General features: G+C 43.7%; 2 protein-coding genes and 1 non-coding gene across 3 annotated transcripts; 2 read left to right on the top strand and 1 right to left on the bottom strand.

Annotated features, from left to right (window-relative positions):
- Positions 1-244: 244 nt before the first annotated feature.
- Positions 245-5,469, top strand: pabir2 (PABIR family member 2). Its single transcript, XM_076103924.1, has 10 exons — positions 245-1,331; positions 1,460-1,538; positions 1,640-1,693; positions 2,081-2,124; positions 2,226-2,280; positions 2,623-2,724; positions 2,906-2,991; positions 3,131-3,200; positions 3,335-3,426; positions 3,684-5,469. Exons 1-10 carry the CDS (start codon positions 1,174-1,176, stop codon positions 3,820-3,822), a joined length of 879 nt encoding a protein of 292 aa, XP_075960039.1. The 5' UTR covers positions 245-1,173; the 3' UTR covers positions 3,823-5,469.
- On the top strand, positions 2,381-2,536 carry LOC142963347 (small nucleolar RNA U109). Its single transcript, XR_012957443.1, has one exon. It is a non-coding gene; the product is annotated as a small nucleolar RNA U109 (small nucleolar RNA).
- A 150-nt stretch (positions 5,470-5,619) lies between the features above and the next one.
- Positions 5,620-10,164, bottom strand: mospd1 (motile sperm domain containing 1). Its single transcript, XM_076103926.1, has 6 exons — positions 10,031-10,164; positions 7,908-8,211; positions 7,718-7,793; positions 7,348-7,583; positions 6,334-6,495; positions 5,620-6,240 (listed from the first exon to the last, which is right to left on the bottom strand). The coding sequence occupies exons 2-6, from the start codon at positions 8,062-8,064 to the stop codon at positions 6,209-6,211; spliced, it is 663 nt and encodes a 220-aa protein (XP_075960041.1). The 5' UTR covers positions 8,065-8,211; positions 10,031-10,164; the 3' UTR covers positions 5,620-6,208.
- Between the last annotated feature and the right edge of the window lie 457 nt (positions 10,165-10,621).

The raw sequence follows: 10,621 nt of genomic DNA, 5'->3' as shown, positions 1-10,621 counted from the left end.
ATATGAACAGTGGCGTGATAGGCTGCTGTAAATAAACTATCTGCATCGGGCCTCCTGCGAGCGAAGCTGTGAGAAGACCAGGTAAAATCATTTGATGGAGCTACTCGTGTGATGAAACATTGTACTACTGACGATGCAGATGGAGAGAATGTAAAAGTATACTCGGGAACCAGACGCAGTTCTCCACATCCCGCCTGAGCATGCCGGCAAATGAAGCTGTTTCATTGGACGTCCTGCTAACGTTAAAGGGGGCGTGAGGTTGCGGCTAGCGGCTAACCTAGCTGCTGTGTGATCATCTGGGACCTGGTTCATTCTTGGCGGCGCCCTGCAGAAAAGAAACGATGCAATTCTAAAGCAGATCATATTTACAATAGACGAGGTTTAGTTTACTTATTTGAGCCCTAGAAGCTACCGGGCTGACGAACTGGAACATTTAGTTAGTGAAGTGTTGCCTCGGCCTCCTGTGGACATGGCGTTATGGCTATCGGCGTTAATGCTAACTTAGCTAGTTAGCCTAGCAGGCTAGGTGGCTGGGCTGTTAGCTGCGGATGGAACAAGGTAGCGGGAAGCGAAGCACAGCACTAGTTTACATTAGCTAGATGGTAGACTCGCGTTGTGAGAATCTCTTTACTTCAGCCTCGTCAGACTAACGTTAACGTCATCCACGTTAAGACGTAAGGCGAACATTGGCTTTGCAATTAAAGTAAGTAGCTCGTGAGTTTAGCTAACGATAGCTCATTTAACGCGCTAAACATGCAGTGCTAGTTTAGCATAGTAGCGTCTCAGTCGTGCTCAGTTTCTGCCTTGCAACAGCAGACTAACAGGTCGGTAGCTAGCAGTTACCGGGCATTGTGCGGTATGTAGCTATGGCATGCTAACCATCCATCAGGGAAGTTTGAGACTGGTCATAACGTTACAGGCAACGTTTGCGCAGACCAGTTCTGACTGATCACATAGTCGTGGTACGCAGAACTGATAAAGATAGCGTTGTTGTGAGTAATAGCCAGGGTTAATTAGCTTCAACACAGGAATCGTAGACCACAGGGCCTTGCAGATTGCAGTGAGTTAGCGACATTTCGTCGTATTGAGGATGTTTGTTCAAAGCGTGTAAAGTTAGCGAAGTTTGGAGAGCAACAATGTAACGCCACTGAGCTGGTTAGCCATTTTGAGTTGATGAATTGGTGGCGGGCTGCGTTGGCTAACAAAATGAGCAATTCAGGAGTCTCTCCACAAGAAACGATGGAACTGGATCTGGAAATCCCATCTTCTCTAGTTCAGACCGACGGACACCTAAGACGATCCAACAGTGCACCCATGATAAATGGCTTGAGGTTTCTACAACATTGCTGCGTAGTATTTCAGTGACCGTGTTTGTCCTTATTCCACACACAATGAAGTAACCACACTTACAGTGACCTCTTGCTGAGAAGACACATGGTTGGTCTGTTTGTCATTGCAGTGATAACTCCCAGGTGTTCCAGATAGAGGTCCTGCGTAGCCGGAGAAATAGCACTACGGTTGTCAACAGGCCGAACATGGTACCAGACTTTTAATCAAACACATGTTCGCTGAAGTACCCTGTGTCTGAATCTGAATCTGCATTGAATGTTCTCCTCTCCGCTCGCGTCCTCCTTCGCAGGTCCCTTCATCACCTATTCGCGTCCCCAGCACCAGACTTCATCAGATAAAACAAGTAAGGAAGGGAAGCGTTGGTTTTCGACGCCTTTTTGGAGATGTTTCATGATTAAAGGCAGCATGTCAGACCACTGTCTCCCTCTCGAGCCATAGGGTGTGATGGTGTCTTAAAACACATGCTAGAGGAACACTGTTTGGAGTCCACAGGGCCATCGATCTTAAAGAGTTGATCATTTGGTAGTATCGGACTCCTACAGATAAAACAGTGGCTCTGATGTAGTCCCATGGCTGAACTAGGTTTCATCCAGCCTTACTGCGATGGCGTGAGATAGAATAATGCCTAGTTCTTACGTTTAATATCTGTTTGTAGAATATATGTAATATGCTCGGATGACTTGTTGAATCCGGACCGTGTAACCATTAACCTTCTGGTGTGCTCCTGCAGGAGGAGGGTGTAGACGTGATGAACAGGGAAACTGCTCATGAGCGGTAAGCTGTGTATTTATGAATGCAGTTTGGCGGATAAAGAGATTTAGTTTGAATTATTACTTCTGAGTCGCACTCACTTATTCCTTATTGTTTTCACACAGGGAGATCCAAGCCGCCATGCAAATGAGCCAGTCCTGGGAAGAAAGTCTCAGCCTGGTAAAGATTGTCTCTTCATTACCCGTCCTCCCCCGACCTGTGTTGTTGCCATGTTCTGTTGTTTTGAAACCTTGAGAGTCGGCTCTGTTTTGCCTTCACTCTGCATGTTTTTGGCCTCGAGCCATCGATGGCCGCTCCATCTCAGTGGAGTGGACCAGCACAAACATGCTAGATTAACAGTGGAAACACTTGGAGTTAACAGGGCCACCAGTCTTTCAAGGTCAGGCTGAGTTGGTAGTATAATACTCCGACACTTTTTTTTTTTTTAATGCTTTTCACGTCCTCACTATGTAGTACTGTAGAGATGTGACGCATGTGTTTGGTACTTGTGTGTGTTCTCAGAGTGACAATGATTTGGAAAAGTCCGCATCTTCGTCTCCAAAGCGCGTCGACTTTGTCCCCGTATCGCCTGCACCGTCTCCAACCAGAGGGATTGGAAAAAAGGTAGGTCTGACCTCCGCACGGTTCCATGCACATTACTGATTCATTGATTCATTCCCTTTTTTTGCCGCGTATTTTTGTGGGAGGGAAAAGATTTATAGAAGTTAATCAAAAGGTTGTTAAATAGATAAACTAACACAATAGGAACACTAATCGGAGTGTTTTCTTAATTTCTTGCAAGCAGCAGTGTTTCTCTCCGTCACTACAAATCCTAGTGAGCAGCAATGGCCTCACACCCAGCCCGATCCCCAGCCCAACGCGCCGCTTCAGGTGAGCAACGAGTCGTAACTCTGTAACGTACTGGTGTTACTTTAGTCTCGCTCTAAATAAATGTGTATTTGTAACTACTGATTGGGACTGAATGTCAAAATCTAGTGGTTTGGCAAAGTGTTTTTTCTGTTCTTCTTAGCCGACGGAGTCAAAGCCCGATCAACTGCATCAGAGCCAGCATACTTGGGCCAATGAAACGCAAAGGTGAGGTCCCACACAAAGCTCCACTGGATGCTTTGAGAATGTTTTCTCTTATATCATTTCTATGACACCACAAGGGCCACTTCATTTATGGATAGAAGTGATCTCTAAATGCCAGAGTCCCTTTACCTCTGCAGGTGAGATGGAGACAGAGAGTCAGCCTAAGAGGCTCTTCCAGGGCACCACCACCATGCTGTCCTCTGACATCTCCAGCCTGTCAGAGCTCAGTTCCTGGTAAGACTCGGTGGATCAACAAAACAATGATTATGATGATCTGTCCAAAAATGAACATAACAAACCAACTTAAATATAGTTTTCAGGTCATTGACTCGAATTGGAGTGTGTTTTCTATTTAGATTCATTAATTTATAGTACTAAATATTACAGTAATGGAATTAAATGTGAGGTTTTCATCGGCTCTTTCCCGCACAGTGAAAGTATTGAAGTCTGAAGCCTTTAGTCCTACTGAACTTGCCTTTTTTTCCTTTCAGCCACTCTCCAGATTTGCTGGACGGCAGCCTCAGCAGCGTCTGCTCCTCCACAGATTCGCCAGGCAAAATGGAGGGAGTGTCGCCTTCCTCGTCCAGCAATTCGCCCTTCGCTTCCCTCCAGGATCTGTCCCCAAAGTGAGCACGGCTTAGCGAGAGACACTGTAAAGGACTGGCGCCAAAAAAGCCTCCCTTTAGAGAACAAAGTTCCCTTCTCAGACCCTCCCCTCCGTGTTTGTGTCCGAGCGGCAATCATGGCTACATTTCGGAGGGTCTAGGTATGTTTTTAATTAAGGGAACGAAAGCCATGGATGAGTTTGAGTGTGGAAGGCCTAGCGTGACTAGGAGTCACTGAAGACACTGTGAGCACCAGCTGCTAGTAGAGGATCTTGGATGGTGCTTGGCTTCGTTGTGATATTGTGTTCATAAGTGGCTATGCTTTTTGTCAGACCAGTTCCCCTCACTGGAGAGACATTGAGCACTGGACATAAAAAAAAAAGACAATTTGGATGTGTAGGCTACGTGTTCCCTGTCTTTGTGCTGGAGAATGTCGGTCCACCGGCCTTTTTGTATTCACACAAGTCTGCAGATTTTGTAAGAAAATCTTTAACTTATTGTTTTCCTGCTCTGTTTGTAATTATGTACATATTAACCGTGTCGGATGTCGTACATAGTTTTTAAGTTTGTGACCGGCTGTGAGGTGAATGTGCGCACAGGTCTTACGCAGCAGAAGTTTTGTCTTTGTAAAGGAACAAACTACTTTGGGGCTACACCTGTGGGGATTTACTTACTGTTTAACTGTAAGAAGTTGTGTTTTCAGAAGATTTTTCTTCGTATTTTTACGATATAGGTGATTTTTAACGGTGGGGATTTTTTTTTCTTCCATTTTGGCTTTCATGCCCCCCTCTCCCCGTGACTTGCTGCAACTTTTATTGCCTAGTATGAACGATTCATGCACCTGCAGTTGGAACGTGGATGGAAAAGAAGATGCTCGTCACTGTGCTCTCAACACTAAAGGTTCCTCTGTATCCTGTGTTTTTGTAGATAAGCAGAGTATAGAAACTATTTTCTTTCTACTGGGGGAATGTTCTTATTTATGGAGGGGAAAAAAGAAGTTTATTATAAGAATCGGACGGCGATGAATTTCTCACCATTTGTGTTGTCGTTTACAGCTAATCAGCACAAACAAAAATGGCACTGTCGCATTGTGAGGGAAGAGACTGCTGTGGTTACTTTTATTCAAATAGCTTTTTGCACAGGATGCACAATCCTGTGACGTTTCAGCCCGTGTGTAAGCAGGGCAGAAGTGAAACTTGACTGTCGTAAAACATGATCCAAGAGTGCAGTATGTAGAGGTAAAGCCTGTACTGCCAATTTTGTATTTCTTTTTGCACCTAAATTAGCTTTGAACAGTCATGGCCCCGGTGTCCATATCCCCTGTGTAACTTATACATATGAACCCTTTCAAGGCTCTGTCGCCATTAACGTGTATGTAAAAAAGAGAGGGCGCCCTTTTAACTTAAAGAAGTGTGGCTGCAGTTATTTTTATTTTTTAAACAGTCTTTTTCCTCGATATACAAAGCAGTCAGCCTGCCATGCTGTAAAGATATTTGATATTTTCTGTCATCTTATGAAGTGTTCAGAGCAGGAATTCAGCAAATCTTCTACTGTGTGACTGCAATGGAAAGGCTGCAGTCTGCCACGCTGGCTCACAACTTGGCTGTGCTCGTGTCTTTTTGTGATTGCAACTGTGGCGGACGTCAGGACTAAATAAATTATTTCTTTATTATGAGCGTGAAGCTGTTTTGAATGTTCCAAGGAGAATCTTTTCTTGTCCTTTTAGCACTCAAACACATTACTGTAGGATAGTGTCATTTCTAAACCTCAACCAACTTGTAAGGTACACAAAATAACCTGATCTCATTTTATACCAGACAGCTGTATTGAGCCTTTTATTACACGTTCATGTGTAGCATTGATGTAGCGAACAAACCACTGTCTTCACAAGAAGGTTTCTGCTTTGGTGACGTGTGAAAGTATCTTTAAAAACTCAACCAGATAAAGTGTCCACACATGCAAATAACTGCATTTAGTCCTCGGCGTCTATACTGAAAATGCTTCAAAGCATGAATATAATGATGGTTACAGGTCGATACCATAACATTGTAATGGCTTTATATACACATGTATAATGTTTGCATGTAGGTTCCTTCACACTCGAGATAATCATAGTCTGGTACATAACGGCAACAGAAACACGGACACGTGGAGTATGAGCTCAAACCACACTTTGAATGGCCTCGTGTTTCCTCTCTCTACCGGTCTTTAGACCGACACACTGGGGGTCTCCATTTGCGTACAAACACAAATACGTGGATTTGAAAACAAGTATACTAAAATGTATTTTGCAGGGGGCGGAGCCAGCTGAGTAAGTACCACGACCGCTGTACTCGTTGAAGCGTAGCAGAGCCTCCAGGGTGTGAGGGTGTTCTCTCCGTCTTTGGATCATTTCCCCTCCTCTCAGCACTTCATGTGCGTAGAATGACCATCGTAAGAAGACCTAAAATATAACGAGAAAACATTCTTGTTCACAATTCACTTATTTCTTTTTTTTTAAACAAATTACGCAACCTCATTTCTTATTTTTGCTCACCGAGAACATAAGCAGCTACAAGTTTCTTGTTAATACTTAAGTGGAGGTAGACAGGCACAGTAAAGTCTTGCTCCCCCAGGGTCGGGAGCATCAGGGCGGCCATACACACCAGCCCAAGCAGCACCGTCAGCAGGCTGGGGCCCCCAGCAGCAGGACGGCTCTCTGTTAGGCGCACACACATGCACATAAACCCAGTGGTTAACAAGCGGATTTAAAAGGATGTAAACAAATCCCCTGAAAAGACCGGAATCATTAACGCGTTAAGTGTGTGATACTTTGTGTGGCTCTGAGCCACGACAGCACATTGGTTACTACCAGAGACATGAATCTGTAATAATGGGACAGCAGTAAATAGTGTATTTGTTGGGGGACTATTTTCTGTCGCGGATTTAGTTCACTACTTGGCTGCAGGACGGTGCATGTGGGATTGGCTCAAAATAAAGTACAGTGTGTGTGCATGGTAATGCAGCACTGATGTGCTTTTAATAGATAGTGGACAACAATACACACACATCAGGCTTTGGATACACAAACGGTACATGTCGATAAGATCAATTTGCTGTTGGTTGCTCTTTTCACCAGATGTGTTGACAATACAAGATATATTGCAAATCATCAGATTATCCTTTAACACATTTAAGAATTTTAGAGAGCGGGAAAGAGCTATAGCTTAAGAACGTTTCAGCGAAACAACCCAAGATAGGGTTAATGACACTGAAGCTGATGTAATGTAACTATGTAAATCATGATATCAGCAAAAAATACATGCTAAACACCTACCTATCATGCTGCAAGATCAAATGTGAAGGTGATCGCAACCTGTGTGTTATTATTGTCATACTTTTATTTATTTATTTATTTATTTTTTTTAATACTAGAGGCAAGTTATGTTCACAGACCACAAAAAGCAATGTAAAGCATTGTAAAGTGTCCAGTGAAAAGTTCCTGAACTTTAAGTTTATAAGCATCTGGCTCCATCTAGTGGTAAAACCACACAACGGCCCTTCGCCCTACCTGTCGGACACGCAGCAGTCTGCTCGAAAAACTCGCTGACCGCAAACTGCTCTTTAAGTCGGCGCTCCTCATCTTGGGAGCGGGGGCTGGGCGGCTCCTGCGAGGCTGAGGGGCGGAGCGTGGCCGTCACCTCTTTGTAGCCCAGGGCTTTCCGCTGACTCTGCTCCGACACCTGCAGTCGGAACTTGTCGTACACCCCGTAGTGGCACGCTCGCACATCTCTGTGTCTGATTACTCTGTTGTGGACACGAGAGAGTTAGATTGACTCCTCGCACGGCCAGATGGGAAAGTCGGGCTGTACAAAACAACCACCTGACTTCAAAAAACATAACAGTCAAATTTGCCCAAGAAACCTAAAAGTCAAACTCACATGTCGACACAGCACTGTGGCTTGACCGCTCCGGTGGCATCAACCACAGTGTATTTGTTTGGCGCTGTGCACAGCACTGATAAAGAGAAGGGAAAAAACGCACACACACACACACTGGTTATCTACATTATCTGGTGTTTTGATCAAAAAAACAAACCCAAATGGCTCGTGTTTTACCCTGCACACTGACCTTTAAACTTGAGGGCAAACTCATAGGGGTTGTAGAGGGTGAGCACCTGCTTGTGAGACGTCTGCTCATCGGCGTAGAAGATGAGCTCAGTGGGGAACACGAACACAGGAAGGCTTCCCTCCACCAGCTCAGGCTGTCGATGCTGCTGCTGCTGCATTGGCTCCAGCTGAGCTCGTCCCCTTCCCCGTCCACGGTCTGCCTGGGCCCCCCCACCCCTCTTGCCACGAGCTATCACGCTGTGTAGACTCCCTTCAGGTGGAAACGGCACTTCCCGCTCTCGTCGCCTCAGGGCCACGATGCGTTACTGTGAAGAGACACAGGTGAGGAATGATAAGAGGCCCTGGCATGCCACTTATTTACATTTTGTGACACTTGTTCCAATACATTTCATGAGGAAATATTGTATTTGTTATTCCATGTATGCATCCAGCAGCTGTTGTTTCTAGTTACTTTGCACCTGAATGTTTTGCATGAGACAAATACAATAAAGCTCATTTAATTCCCTTCCAAGGATTCAACTACAGCCCAACTGATACTGAGGCCAATACTACCATTGATATTTAAGAGTTTAAAAAAATGTAATCACTATAGGCTATTTTAATGGTGCTAATGATAAGTTATGTAATTCTGACACCGTTTTATATTCCCCTCAAATATGTCACCAATTCCACTGCCCTGGTAAAAAAAAAAAAAAGAAGGTTCAACAGCCCTTTAATTTCCCAAGAACACTTAGCAAAACCAACGTGTCAGTGAAGCAGCTTGTGCCCTTCTACCACTGATCTATAGTGTACTGACATGTTGTATTACATTATGGTATGCCAACTGTACAGGAGAAGACAAAAGAGCTCTCCAGAGAGTCAAAAACACAGCCCAGAAAATAATTGGACATCCCCGCCTTTGCTTACAGAGATCATCTTCTGATCACGCCACCTCCTCAAAGGCAGCAGCATTCTGGAGGATGCAACTCACCCCGATCTCTTCTCTCTGCTGCCGTCTAGAAGGCGCTACAGGGTATTTAAGGACAACACGTCCGGGCTCAAAAACAGTTTCTACCCAAGAGCCATCCTTGAACTGAACACCTCAATGATATATCTATAAAGTGGAATAGTACCTGTATATGTCACTTCTGTTATCTATTGATAAAGCACTTCTACTGCATTTTTTAAATATGCCATTGTGTCACTGTGGCAGGTGCATGTGAGGAGTGCTAAATGTGCAGTTTTTGCACAGCAAATTTCGTTGTACACTGTGTGCAATGACAATAAAGGCATTACATTTATCCTCATCACTTCTTGTTACTCATTGAAGAGCATACATACTAATAATCGTTACTAATACATTTGTCAGAACTGCACACTTAATTGCCAACATATATTTCTTTAAACTAACTAAACTTTGAATGCAGGACTATTTTGTAATATAATCTATACATTAAGTATTTGGATGTTGTTGTTTTCAGCCAGAGGAGTATAATTGAATAAGGGTAGAAGGCAGGCTGGATCAATTTAAGTTCATGGAACTTACTGAAGTTCAAAATGGCAAACATTAGAAAGTAAACTCGATGTGGCTGGTCACGTGCCCTGGTGTGTTTACATGGTTAGGGTAGAGCTCAAGGAACCGGTCTCGTGGTGTTGCAACACATTTTGTACTCAATGTACACACTCAAAAAAAACATTATATGTGTAGCAACATAGCTTTAACATCAGTCAGGTAGTTTTGTACTAACTTTGCCCTCTTGGTATTCGTATTTGGATATGGTGTAAGCTAACATGTAAGCTACCTTAAACTGCAGTGTAATCATATGTGACAACGTAATGAGGGCTTTTTGCAAGTGTATTGGTTATATATTTAGCAAGAGGGACATTTAGGACAAATCAACCATATAACCTCTCTAACGTAATTCTACAGTTTGGCTGCATTTGTTAGCTCTGACACTGTAATAACACGTAGCTATGGTGCAATGCTAACGCTGTAACGTTACATAGTGTTAGCGTTAGCTAGCGTTAGCCGGCTAGGAAACCCCCAGATGTTAGCCGATAGCCACTTAAACGTTGTCCGCCCGCCGTGTCATCGCAGAAAATAAAACATAGTTGTTTCATGTCAAGACATAACTGAGAGCTTACCTTGTTGTCAGCACACGGGTTCGTATAACGCTAGTGCTACCACCGGGGCTGGTGCTTCTGTTCCCACCCTGTTGTTGTTTCTCTTCAGCCTTCTTTTCTTTGTCAATAATATACCGCAGACCTCGCAGTGCATGCTGGGAAGGCGGAGGGCGAAATGCGTGCAAGACGTCAACAAAGCAGACGTAAAGTGCTCCAAGCAAGGCGTAAGATGTTTGTAATAACTTAATGTACGCGTATTAACGCAGTAAACAAATACAAATTCAGTTAGGCTCTATTATATAATACTTTTGAGGTATTAACTGATTTATAGGTATTGGTAATCATATAATAAGTATCATAAGTAGCTAAAAATTGTGATCAAATATAGCTACTTTAGGCTATATACTCAACTAGATTGAAGTGCTATGATTTTTGTTTATCAGGCTATTTCACCTTGCACAGACAGAGAAAAGTAAAAGCCTTCAGTAGGTTGATGTTGAATCGCATTTGCATGAAAAAAACATCCGCCATCCAAACTGCTTTTCCGTGCAGCACATAAAAAAAGAAAAGCAAGTTCAGTGTTACATGTACGTTGTAAGCAGATACACCTTT

This window comes from Anarhichas minor, unplaced genomic scaffold (genome assembly GCF_050575085.1).
Source record: "Anarhichas minor isolate MPS153535 unplaced genomic scaffold, ASM5057508v1 ptg000028l, whole genome shotgun sequence".
NCBI lineage: Eukaryota > Metazoa > Chordata > Actinopteri > Perciformes > Anarhichadidae > Anarhichas > Anarhichas minor.
This window is presented reverse-complemented; position numbering and strand designations above follow the sequence as displayed.